The sequence below is a fragment of the Pinus tabuliformis genome, chromosome X, assembly GCF_031772625.1.
Source record: "Pinus tabuliformis cultivar Carrire ecotype Pingquan chromosome X, CPIR1, whole genome shotgun sequence".
Classification (NCBI taxonomy): Eukaryota; Viridiplantae; Streptophyta; class Pinopsida; order Pinales; family Pinaceae; genus Pinus; species Pinus tabuliformis.
Window position 1 is genome coordinate 1200033703 of NC_142308.1, and position 13737 is coordinate 1200047439.

Sequence of the window (13737 nt, forward strand, 5' to 3'; positions counted from 1 at the left end):
TAACAGCATAGCAGATCTCCTAAACCAAACTTCTCCGTCTATAGATCGCGAAGCTAAGACACCAATGTCCCAAGAACCAGAAGAGATGAAGGAGATGCAAGACAAAGGAAGTTGGAAGACCGTAGAGAAAAGAAAGAAAGCTACAACACCAATCTCGCCAAGAAAGACGAGGAGCCAGACAAGTAAAAATTAAGAAAATTGTAGGTCCGATAGACCAATTTGGTCTCAGTGGACGTTAACCACCATCATCATCATCATCATCAATTGAGTTTTCTTCATATTCTCACCTTGTATCTGATAGGGGGGAATTGATGGTCATATACAAGCTTCAAAGATAAATCAAGCAAGCTTGAGCCACAACCTGAACTTGCTGCCTGAGCCTAGAGCCAACCATACCTTCCTTAAACCACTGCCAGTTGTAGACCTTTTTTCTTCCAGGTTGAAGGTCTCCCTCTTCAAAGTATTAGGGAACATTTCCATTAGCAGAAAACTTTAGCTTCTTGCCAGATTTAGAAGAGTTCCAGGAATCGCACTAAGCGTTCCTTTGGTTGGTGGCCTTCCTTAAATCACCGCAGGTTGTAGACCTCCCTTCTTCTAGGTTGAAGGTCTCCCTCTTCAAAGCATTAAGGAGCACTTCCTCTAGCAGAAGATTTCAACTTTTTTCCAGATTTGGAAGAGCTCCGAGAATTGCACTAAGTGTTCCAGTGTTGGTGGTCATCCTTAAACAACTGCCTGTTAAGACTTCGAGTTCTCCCACCTTATGCCATCATCTTAGAGAGCACATTCATCTTATTGTTGTCATGCATCGTTTAATTTTTGTATTAGAGCTCTGTTCTTCTACTCGTATATACCCCTTCAGATTAAAGGGGGAATGTTGGACACCAAATCCGCTAAGGGTTGGTATACGAAGACCAAGGGTCATAAGAATGTATTATAAATGTATATCTTTGTTAATAGAAATGTAATTCGTGTTTATCTTATCTGTTGTCTTCTCCATGTGTGTGTTTAACAAGTCGAAAGACTAACTGTTGCATTGGACTTTGATAAACAATAGGCCAAGTATGGATACTGTTCATGCCCCTTCACTGTATCAACAAAGCTCTGTGTACAATGTAGAAGAGAGATGAGACCACACTGTTTTTAGTTGGAAGGGGTAAACTCAAAATTCTACAAGAACATCGAGTTGAGGAACTGTCTGCTTGCATTGAATGATGTGATGGAGGGTGATTTGTACTTTTTATTGAAGGCTAAAAAGACTCTGCTAAACCAGGTCTGCAAACCTCAAAACCATATAGAATCGTGAGTTTATCAACAAAGCTCTGTGTACAATGTAGAAGAGAGATGAGACCGCACCGTTTTTAGTTGGAAGGGGTAAACTCAAAATTCTACAAGAACAATGAGTTGAGGAACTGTCTGCTTGCATTGAATGATGTGATGGAGGGTGATTTGTACTCTTTATTGAAGGCTAAAAAGACTCTACTAAACCAGGTCTGCGAACCTCAGAACCATATAGAATCGTGAGTTTCTAGAAAACATTTGGATGTGAGGTTGTGGCTAAGTACATGGATATTTGCAGCATAATGATTGTTGAAATTTTGATGTTCTATGCTGTAACAATCACTTATTCCAAAACTTTTTTGTTGTTGCAATATTAGATAAGGAGTTGTAGATAGAACATAAATCAAATGCACAATAGAAGACAACCAAGAACTGTTGTCGCGCGGATTGACACGACAACGCTCAGACCGGGGGCTGTCACTCTGATCCCTGATCCCTCCGTTTAAGCCTGTCTCCCGCGGCTAAGGGGGGTAGACCCTATGATATGATGAAAACCAACTGTCGACCAGTTGGTTGGGAGACACGATACGATAAGCACTAGATGGATTTAGAAGTTAAAAAGACCAGTGCCTTGTGGAGTAAATGTTAAATCGTTTAATTACCAGATGCTGCAGAAATACGATCTCATTAGGAGCAATCATTTATCATCAAAGCCTGAGCGAAAATTAATTTTTATCAAATGAGAAAAATGCTTAACGACTTAGTGATACTCCAACAAATTAAGATTTCGAAAGATAAAGTGCTTTGAACAATGATGTAAAATAACAACAAGAGGCCACATTCATGCAATTAATCATCCGATGAAAATTGAATCAAATTAAACACTAATTCCCACGTTAAAATTTTCAACCTCAGCATAAAAGATGAAACATAGGTATTTCCCGAGCCAAGACTGAAACTGGCAAAAATATTTCCCAATTTTTTTTTTTTTTTTTTTTTTTTTTTTTTTTTTTTTTTTAAATTTTTTTTTTTTAATTGTTTTTATTTATTTTCTCAAATGGATCATCGAACTAAGCCTTCGGAAACATCACCTAGGACCTAGGACTTAGGACTCATGAGGGGATTTAAAACATTTTTCAACCCTCAAGACACATTACATCATGACTTTTACAATTTACATCTTAAGGGGACAAACCCACTTAACATAGACCCTCATAAACCACCCAGTTCTGCGACACAACTATAATCTAGCAGATTAACACACTAGGATTCTCCTAAAGTTCTAATAACAAAATGCATCCCGGCTTTGGGGTTAGGCTGAAGGAAAACTCTGTCGATCGTAGATCGGTGAGACGAAAAACCTTCCGGGACGTAGATTATCATTAGAAAGTTAGGTCCACCTAGGCAATTTTACATACATGACTCTGATCTGCTAAGATTATTTACATTTCATACATGCAGACTGGGTTTACAATTAAACTGATCAAGCTGCTGATGACTGTAGGCTGGCACGGACACGTCGTTCAGGTGCTACCCAGCCAAAACCCAGCCAAATTCTTCTTCTATTGGAAATCAATTGTTCAACAAAGATACAGAGTACAATGAGAGATCAAGAAAATGAGTAAGTTCACCCAAATCTGAATAAGCTGTAGCATGAAGATCACTGATAGCAGTAACAAATGGACACACTGAGTCAACCTTCCCTTCAACTGAATCAACATTGAAACACTAAATCACTCAATCAACCTTGGGTCACCAAGTTTTGATCTTACTCTTCAAGTCTCTCTCTCACAATCTTCTTCAACTCTCTCCAACTCTCTCTTAAGTTCAAATTCTTCTTTGACAATGCACATGTAGTAAGAAGAGAGGATGAGAGGCATATATATATAAGAGGAGCAAGGAGTTTGAATCATAAAAGAGGAGTAACTCACATGCCTTGAGGGAGAGTTACATATACCAATTAGGGAGCGTAACTCTTGCCATTAAGGAGATAAATGCATGGCTTAGTAACTTATGCCATAAAGGAGAGAATGTAACATATGCATTGAAGAGTGCGTAAGAGGAATCTTTTATGACAAGATTTAATGAGTGCGTAAGAGAGAGTGTAATGTATCCAAGTAACATATGCATTAATTGAGGGGAGTTATTGTAAATTTTAGGTATGTTCTATGCTTAGAGCAGTTTATTTCAATTTTCACAGTTAGCTCAATATCTTTTCCAGATTAGCAATCACATCAGCATTAAAGTAAATTGTAGATAGAACATAAACATAAATCGCATAAGACAAGCCAAGACAAGAGGAAACAAGATGTGGCTCTAGCCAGGGACAAACCCCAATGTGGGGAAACCCTTTATCAATTCTTCTTATATGTTCTTCAATAGTTCAGCAGAGAGAGGGAGAGAGAGATAGTACATTTACAACATAAGTCAACACTTTGACTTATTAAGAGAAGAGCATAGATCATCTCTAAGAAGATGATACAGGAGATCAATTGAAGACATGTTGCTTCAACTGATTCTCCAAGGTGACTCCTTCACCTATCGTTGTGCTGCACCTCGTCATCATGCTGCACCTCACCATGTTGCACCCATCATCCCTATGTTGCATCTCATCATGCTTCACTTATCATGATTGTACCCATCACTGTACTGCATCGTGTGCTTGCTGTCTCATGTGCCATTGCCGCACCATGCTGTCACACTGCTTATCCCAATGTTTAGCACTGTTGTACCTTGCTGTCACACATGCTGTTCCAATGTTTAGCACTGCTGAACCAAGCCATCATTGTGACATTGCTGCTATCATGCTGTCATGGCTGCTAGCATTGTTGTCCCACTGTTAGTGATAGTTGCTCCTAAGATAGCTTCCTGCACCAAGTTCATTACCTAGCTATCCCATTTACCTTGCTCCAACAGGCACCCTTGCTGTTGTTGTTGTCCCATGTATCATACCATTATGAACAACCACCAATTTGGCCTCCATTGACTGCCCAACAATCTGGTCTAAACTGATCCTCACCTAGGATCCAACGCCTACAAGAAGCGTCATAGACAACATACCTTAACTCACTGATTTGAGGTCTGATTAGTTTGCTGCAAACTAGGCCTGGTTAGGGCATATCACAGTCCCTTTGCCAGCCTTCTTTTCTGCCCAGATTTGCTCGAAGGTGATGTGGCTGCCCTTCCTTGTGTGGATGTGACCCTTCACAATAACCCTGGCCGGTTCTAGTCCTTATAAGGTCCATGGCCTGCCCTCACAGCAAGCTTCCATAGATTTGCAGCAACCTGGTTAAGGGTTTGCCCACCTCTAAACAGTCTCTTCTAGCCTCGACCCTCTAGCAAAGCTTGACGGCCATCCTTCCAATAATACGGTTACTTGAAATGGCCTTGAGACAGTCCTTCAAAGCCTCGCTAGAATGCTGCCGTAGCTGCGGCCTAGTCATCCATTTACTCGGCCTGTTACACGAGAGAACAATCCTCAAATACGTCCATTGCTCGACCTCCTTAATATCACACTGTCCAGAATCTCCTCAGCTTTCTTAATCTGACTGTGGTAGGCTTTAGACAGCCTAGTTAGGACAGCGTATGGGATGGATGACTCATGACTCATTATCTAGGGCACCTAACCCTCCTTGACTGCGGTTAGGGATTGTGTGTGTGGGTCTTCCTTAGACAGCAGCGTAGATAGACTTACTTGACTGCAGCTAGGTGTCATGATCCCTTTAGGACAACATTTAGATCTTTCTTCCATAACTGCATTGAGAGCTAGATCATCCTCCTTAGGACTGCATCAGGGCATCCTCCTTAGGACTGCGTTAGGGCTACTTCATCTTAGATTTCTCTCACAGTAACACCCAAGACAAGTGGAGAGAAATCAAAAGAGAAGTTGTGTGTGAAATGGCTCTCAAGTCATCTCCTTTTATACTAAAACGTTGAGCACATGAGGGGTTTATTTGGTTGCTGGCCAACCTTGACGAATTGTCTTATAACACAAATAAATTCATAACTCCATGAATACTTATCGGAATCAGATGAACTTTAGATCAATCCTACACCTCTCGATGAGAGGGATCCAAGAAAAATATCAGCTGCCATAAATGAGATGAGCCATATGGAGTTTGGCCCTAGTTGCCAATTTTAACAGTTACATATGACATGGTTGAGTGCCATGATTGAGAGACATGCATTTCCTTTTAATAATAATATAATAGTATCATAAAGGATAATAGTAATAATAATAATATTAATGATAATATTGATGATTAAGTAAAAATTGAACAATTAAGATTGATTAAGAATAAGTTAAGTCATATGACATGGTTGAGTGCCATGATTGAGAGACATGCATTTACTTTTAATAATAATATAATAGTATCATAAAGGATAATAGCTATGTTACCGGATCCGTCCACCCTGGGAAATGGATTTGCGGACCAGAAACGGATCCGGATCCGGATTCACTTGGATACGCTAGAAAACAGTGTTAACGAGTAAAAATATCTTGGTAATGCATTGCACTCTAACCCGGATAGTTGCTCGCTGGAAGCTCAGATAATATGTGAACGTGCGGCGAATAAGACGGCCAGAATGATGCCATTGGTATTAATATCATTGGTTTTGGTATCTACGGACTTGGTAGTATGACGCAGCTACTGGGTTTTATATTTATCAGCGGGTCATATGCAATTTCGCACATTTGAACTCATACTATATTTTAGATATGTTATAATATTAATTTAATTATAAATATGTTATATTTTATTTACATTAATTTAATTATAACTTTATAAATCTGTTATATGTTATTGACATTAATTTAGAAATGTTATAAAAGAAGACGTATAGTTATAAATCCGTTATATGTTATTGACATTAGTTTAGAAATGTTATAAAAGAACATGTATAGTTACATGGTGTTTATATTTTAGATATGTTATAATATTATAATTTAATTATAACTATGTTATATTTTATTTATATTAATTTAATTATACTTTTATAGCTATGCTATATTTTATTCACATTAATTTAATTAAAACTTTTTAAATATGTTATGCTTTATTTATATTAGTTTAGAAATGTTATAAATTTATAAAGTAATTTTCTTGTGTATATATATATAGATATTATAAATTAACTATTCAAAATATAAAAAAATTGTTATTTTATTGTCCATATATATTATAAATTAAAATGATTTAAAATATATCAAATTTGTTATGTACAAGTTTTAAAATTTGTAGATTATATTTTATATTAAACTGTTATATATTATAAGCTTATTATTTAATTCATATAACGTAATATGTGTAGTATATTATTATTATTTATCATTTAAATAGTTTTGTAATATATTATAATTTATAATTTATCTTTTATAAAATAATTAATGCTACTTTAATTATGAAGTATTGTATGTTTTTTCATGAAATTCATCTACACAATTCAGCTTGAGTGGGCTTGATGGTTAAGAGTATGTGTTTCCTCCTATGAGGTCACAGGTTCAAAACTAGAGGGGGTAGACTATGTATGCCTTCATAGACTTAGCAGGCAAATCGCTACACGGAGATGGGTCCCTTGTCCCACAAACAAGGGCGTCTCATACAACAATTTGGTGTTTGGCTTGGCCGTGACTTTGAAATTGGATAATAATAATAATAATAATAATATAATAAACTCTATTGTTGTTGATGGGTAGTGATCACAATAAATTTGGACATTAATATCAAAATTTTTATTATAAAAATATATTTATATTAATCGTACTTGTCGTTTCCTTGCCGTATCCGAATCCTAGCTTTTCAAAAATCAAGCAGATCTGGTTCCGTACCCGAATCCGTATCCATATCCGAATCCTGATAACTTAGGATAATAGTAATAATAATAATATTAATGATAATATTGATGACTAAGTAAAAATTGAACAATTAAGATTGATTAAGAATAAGTTAAGTGATTTTCCCTCATCTATACTTGATTACCAATTGAAGCAAGGTGATTTACTATTTTTAGAAAGTCATACTTGAGGCTTTCTATTTTTTGACATTTTATTTTTAGAAATTCTATTTTTAGAATTTCATCCCTGAGCTGCCAAATTTTCAACAATGATTTTCAGCACCATCATATTTGATGGTTGGTTGAAAGATATGAATTCAATGTAATTTATTGGCACAAGTTTTTGTTTATGATATGACGATGAAGGGAGGGTGAAGTTAGTATATTCTAATGGTAATTTTGTTGTATTTGCTACGTTTTGGAATTAGATGAGAAAGTCACTTAGGATATGATGTCACATTAATTAACAAATTTTAGGCATGTAAAGTGCTAATTAGGCTTTAGATATGTCTTAGGCTAATGCTAATTGGTGGTATGGGTGATTGTCTCTCTCATGAGACGTGTGAGTTTGCTATCATACTTTGAGGCTTGACATATTGAATAATATACACATCTCTTTCTCCGTGCGAGTTTGTTTTGTGTATGCACGATTTCTTCTTTTTGGCATTCAGTGGATAAGTTATGTGAAACACGTGACTATCCAACATGTGGTGGTTGTAACATATTGAGTCCCTTTAATAGTTTATATTGGTTCATATTTACAACTTTCATAATCGTGGAATTCAGATGTACTCAGACACATTATTTATTTTTCTTTCGATCTATGTCCATTGCATTTGTTTTCACAAAGTTCTTAGTATATGTTAAAGTTAATCCTTACTATATAAAGTTTCAAGCTAGATATAGGAAATCTTTTTATAAAATAGGCGTAGCGAAATAATTTTGATTCTTCTTATTCTTATCTTTCATCGACTAAATTAGGTGGAGGTGGGTCATGCTCGTGAAATTGATGAGATTTTTGATGCTATAAGCTACAAAAAGGGAGCATCTATTATCCGTATGCTCGAAAGCTACATTGGAGCTTCTGTTTTCCAGGTGAGGGTACAAAACTCTTTGTCATTTTGGAAATAAAGAATGATTCTCAAGTTACAAAAAATTAATAGTTGCCTGAAACGAATGGTCCAAAATTCCAGTTTATTAAATTGATGTACATGAACTATAATGTAGGGCTTTGATTTTATCTTATGTTGCATCTTTCCCGTACATGCTATTTGTCTCTCTCAGAGTTTTGCTTCTGAGATCTGTTTGTAACATACATAAAATAATGATAATAATCATTATAAGAAACATTAAATAACTGGGGTCACATATCTAAAATGTATATCTGTTCAAGTATGTGACCATTCAATGTATGCTTATATTGTTATTGTAATAATCTCTCACATTATATAATCGATACCTTATTTTTATTCCTTTATATTATCCTATTTATTTTGAATATTCTGTGGAAGAACCTGTTTGGCGCCACGATGTCTCTGATTTTGGTCTTTGGTCACACTATCTTTTTCAGAGCTAATATAATCTCAATTTCTGCCCATTTTTTTTTGTAGTCAGTTTGGAAACCCAAGGTTTAACCATTTCTGCTGGCTTGCAGCCATTGTTCATTTAATTATCTGGGGCATGAATACAAAAATATCAATGGTTTTGTCAAAGCCATAAATGGCATTGGGATATGCCACAAGGAAAAAGTAACCAGTTCTTGAAAACACAATTGTAACAAGATTGCAAACATGAAGAGCCACCAAATAGATGCTATAGCACTCAACAAAATAGGCATGTGGATAAAACATGAATTCTTGAGTCTGCACATTGTGGGGCGGGTGTGTGATAGTATCCATCCACCACTTGAGTATCTTTGACAAATAATCCAATTTGGAAATAACAAGATGCATGTGCTCTAAAATTGTGGAAGGTAGGGTTATGCTGTTTGTTACCACACAAAACTAGAATCTTCAGTTCAAAGTTCCATAGATAGGGTGCTAGCTTTGTGGAACTAGGAGGTTGGCCATTGTCACCTCACCAACTCTACTCTTTACGTTAGGCCATGGTAAATGGAATCCTAACTGATGGGGGTTTCCCTATGAGTTACTAAACTTAATATGTATGTAGGATGTAGTGGGAGTATAAGAGAACGTAGCAACTTAGGACAAAAATGGAACCAAATTGAGGTTGGGGAATGATGGACAAAGGAGAGACTAGTGCCTTGTTTGGGCAACAGAGTCATAGAAATTCAAGAGGGCAAATCGAGGGCTAAACAACCAATTGGTGTGCCATATGAGCATATTGAATTGATTCTAAAATGATTAGGGGATAGTAAGAATCAATAAATGTGCATTACTTTAAAGTTTACCCGCAACTGGCAGCTTGATTTACAAGTGAAATGATGGAGAGGGTCTGTGGCAGATTCACAAGGCAATCAAATGGGTGGACCCTATTTGAAGATTAATTGCAACGATAAAAAAACAATGAGCTAACAACCTCTTCACTTAATTCACCAAAATAGCATAAGAATTTAATCACCTCCTCAAGGTGGTTAATCCCTTGACAACCTGAAGTTGTGCATGAAGAAGCTCCAATAATTATGGCTCCATAAAGGTACTGTATCCAGTCCAATTTCCATGGTACCATATAATAAAGTTTAAATTTTGACCAACCTACATAATAAAATAACCATCTAATGAAAAGTGCATGCATAACTGAGTGCCCAGTGTTCACTTTAATGCATGTCAATGTCCCGCGAAACAGGCAACACTTTATAATGCAGGTGCCCCATCATCTTGTGCCATGAATCACACAGGCTATTACTGCTATGAACCAGGGCTTGAACAGATTCGCACTGTAACCTGTACAAATTTCCTTCTCTAACCCCAATTACTTGTGTTGCTTTTGCGGTAGATTCTGCCTACTTGATAAAGACACCTGAACTCTATTACAAAGCCCTTCTCTTTCATAACAGAAACTGAAAGCAATTTTTCTTTAGACCTGGAACATATAACACATCATTAAAGTCTAAAGAGTTACCCGACTTGAGATGGAGGGAAATAGTATCAACTCCTGCAATTGAATACTTGGCATCATCACCAAGCTCAACTTGTACTCCCGAGTCCTGTTCTCTTAGACTGGAAAACAACTGTCGGGCTGATGTAATATAGTGAGATGCCCTACTGTACATATAGCATACATTCCTCTGTCAGTGTTGGTAGAATTTTTTCTCAAACTTGGCATCAAACTCATTCATCTGAGTTTTTGCTAAGCCTGCTACCTGCTGCCGTTGGTGCTTTCTTTTGCCCTTATTTTCTGGACAGTGTGATGTATAATGTCGAAACCTATGACAAATAAATCACTTGATTTTACTCAAGTCCTTCTTTCCTGGCTGTGAGGCTGACTTCTTGGTCTTTCGCTTACACTTACTGAAACCTTTTCCTTTCCCCTTCTTTGTCTGACTGAATAGGGCCAGGTTTTCGTCACCATTTTTCCTTCTGGTCTCTGACTCCATTTGAGTATTCTCCTACATATAGTTACCCCACAATCTTTGGATTTTTGGAAGTTTCTTGCTAGCACAAACACCTCAGAGAAACGGTTCCCACAAAACTGGGAATCCATTCAGTGCCTTGTTCACCAAGTCAGTGTCTTCCACCTTATTCCCAACTTCTGCAAGTTGATCATGAATCCGTGTGATCTTCATTAGGTAATTGGTAACGATATCAAATTTGGTTATCTCTATGGACCTGAGTTTGTTTTGCAAGAACATCTTTCTGTTATTATTCTCATTCTAGTAGAGGCTTATTGGTGCATCAAACATCTCCTCAGCAGAGTTCTTCTAGGATATGTGAGGGATCAAGTGATCTTTAAAGACATCCATGATCATCTATTTGGCTTTTACTTCCTCCTTGTTGTGGGTTGCCAATTGCTACAGATTTGTTGGTTGTGTCACTGCATCTTTCACGATGTCCCAGATATCATTCTCTTCCAACAAGAGAGACCCTTGACCTTTGAAGATAGAAAATTAGAGGCACCATTGTTAAGTTTTGTAGATGTTCTATGCTAAGAGCAATTTCACTTTTCTCACAGCAATCATACAAGTAGATAAGCAAAATGCAGATAGAACATATAAGCAGATCTTACAGAAAACAAATCAGAAACAAGAAAAATGTATGTGATTGTTTCGGTGGTCAACAGGATGCTTCAACCAGCAAAGTCTCCTTTGGTCAGCCAGCCCAGCATGTGTCACAACAACCCTCCAACCAGTAGATGAGTCAACCCAAGTCAGTTCTACAAAAGTCAACGCTGTCCTGAAAAGTCAACGCAGGGGCAGCAAGCTGAAAATCAACGCAGCAGCAAAACGGTCAACCCTTTGACCTCGATTTTTGTGCCAGGTAGTATGGCCTTCAAAAATCGAACCTCCCACAAGTTTTCAGCTTGTTTGGACCAAGCGTTGACCAAAGTCAACGCTGGTCAAACTTCTGCGAAACCCTAGCAGCAGAAACCCTCTTCGTCCTTCCCACGTGTGGCTGAAATTCGTCCTCCAGGTAGCTCGTACTTTTTAGGATGAGAGAGGAAGATGTGAGTTGTGTTGTGTTCAAATTCTCTCCAACTTTTCCTGTATATATATATCCATCAATGAGGGTGTGTGACATATCTGTTGGGCATGTGAGCCTACATTACAAAACTGGCTGACTTTTGCACATATAATTTATTAAGAATAATAAATTCAAAATATAAGTTCTGCTCATCGGATTAAGACTATTTTTATATGGATTTTACACCTCTCAGAAAGAGGAATCCAACAAAAATATTAGCCTCTTAATCTGAGCATCAGAACATGGAGTTTGGACCTAGTTGTCCAAATTTAACACTCCCTCTCAACTAGGGAGAACTCCATCTATTAGTGCAATTAACATCGTGAGTCATCCCGCCGAAACTTGCTTTGCTGGCTTCTTTATTTCAGAACAGAAGTGGGTCAGTCACAAAGACATCATTCCCCGACTGACATAATCAGTCCAGAGGTCCCAGACCTCACAAATCTTGATCCCAGATCAAGTGGTTGGACCATGCCATCCTAGATAGAGAGTACGGCAATCTCTGATGCGTCCACCAGTCTTTGCTAATAGTCTCTAGCTTTTCCACACCTCATTGGCCAAATGAGAGGTACTTCCCATGAGCCCTGAACTCAATGGGTAGGATGCATACGGGGCACAGATTAAATGAGTGGCGAACCAGCTCAATAATCACAAGGGTGGGGCAGAAGCATTATGAGTGCTTATGGCTCCGAGAAGCTATCCCCAAAGCCCCCCAGAGCTCCCAGAGCTCATCGTCCAACAGGACCCACATCATAGGGTCTTTCCACGACACCAAGACTCTCACGGAAGGTTAGGAACTTGACCTTACCCAGGGGCTTAGTGAGAATATCCGCGACCTGCTCATCAGTTCCTATATGATCGAGCCTTACGGCGCCTCGCTGTACCATATCCCGGATAAAGTGGTACCTGATATCAATATGCTTGGATCGGTCGTGGAACACAGGATTCTCAGTCATACGAATCCCACTCTGATTATCACAGAGTATTACAGTGGTATCTAGCACATGTTGGAACAGCTCACTAAAGAGCTTCCTCAACCAAACTGCTTCACAACAGGTCATACTAGCAGCAATGTATTCGGCCTCCGCGGTGCTCAAAGCCACCGACTTCTGCTTCCTGCTCATCCATGAGATCGAAGCAGAACCAAGATTGAAACAGCATCCAGATGTGCTCTTACGATCCACCACACTACCAGCTCAATCGGCATCAGTATATCCCCGGAGTATCACACTCCCGGCAGTGTATCTCAGCCCATGGTTTATCGTGCCCCGAAGATATCTCAAAAGATTCTTGGCACCAACCCAGTGAAAATGATGAGGCTCAACCATCTGTTGACTCAAAGTATTCACTGCAAAACATATGTCCGGACGGGTGTTCACTAAGAACATCAAAGCTCCTATGAGTTGACGATACTCAGTAGGATTGGCCAAGATAGGCCCTGCAGCGCTGCCACTCAACTTCTTAAAGTTGAGTTCCATTGGTGTCGACACGGACTTACAGTCCACCATCCCAAATCTTTCCAGAAGCTTCACAATATACTTTCCTTGAGAAAGGAAAATCTCTCCAGGTCTCTGCCAGACCTCCAGGCCTAGGAAATAGTGCATCAGTCCTAGGTCTTTCATCTCGAACTCAGCAGCAAGCTCCCTCTTACATTGATGAATGAGAGGGTCATCACCTGTCAGGAAGAGGTCGTCCACATACAGCACTAGAATGAGAGGCTTTCCTTCAGATCTAGGAAGATCTACTACTTTCTTCAGGGAAGCATCTTCGTCAAAAGTGACATCATGGCTTATCTCTACTTCCCTTTGACCAGGTACATAGACTCTATATGCCTTAGAAGTCTCACTGTAGCCCACAAACATTCCTTTCTTCCCAGTAGCATCCAGCTTACTTCTCTTTTCTTTCAGCACATGAAAATAGACAGGACATCCAAAAATTCTAAAATGTGAGACATCAGGTTTCTTACCAGAGAAAACCTCTTCGG

At 38.3% G+C, this 13737-nt stretch overlaps 1 protein-coding gene across 1 annotated transcript in view; it reads left to right on the plus strand.

The window, feature by feature from the left end:
• Nucleotides 1-13737, plus strand: part of LOC149144268 (aminopeptidase M1-like) — a 117960-nt gene that overhangs the window by 52050 nt on the left and 52173 nt on the right. The window contains 1 exon segment of the mRNA XM_089448166.1: nt 8095-8208. Coding sequence (XP_089304292.1) covers nt 8095-8208 — 114 coding nt within the window.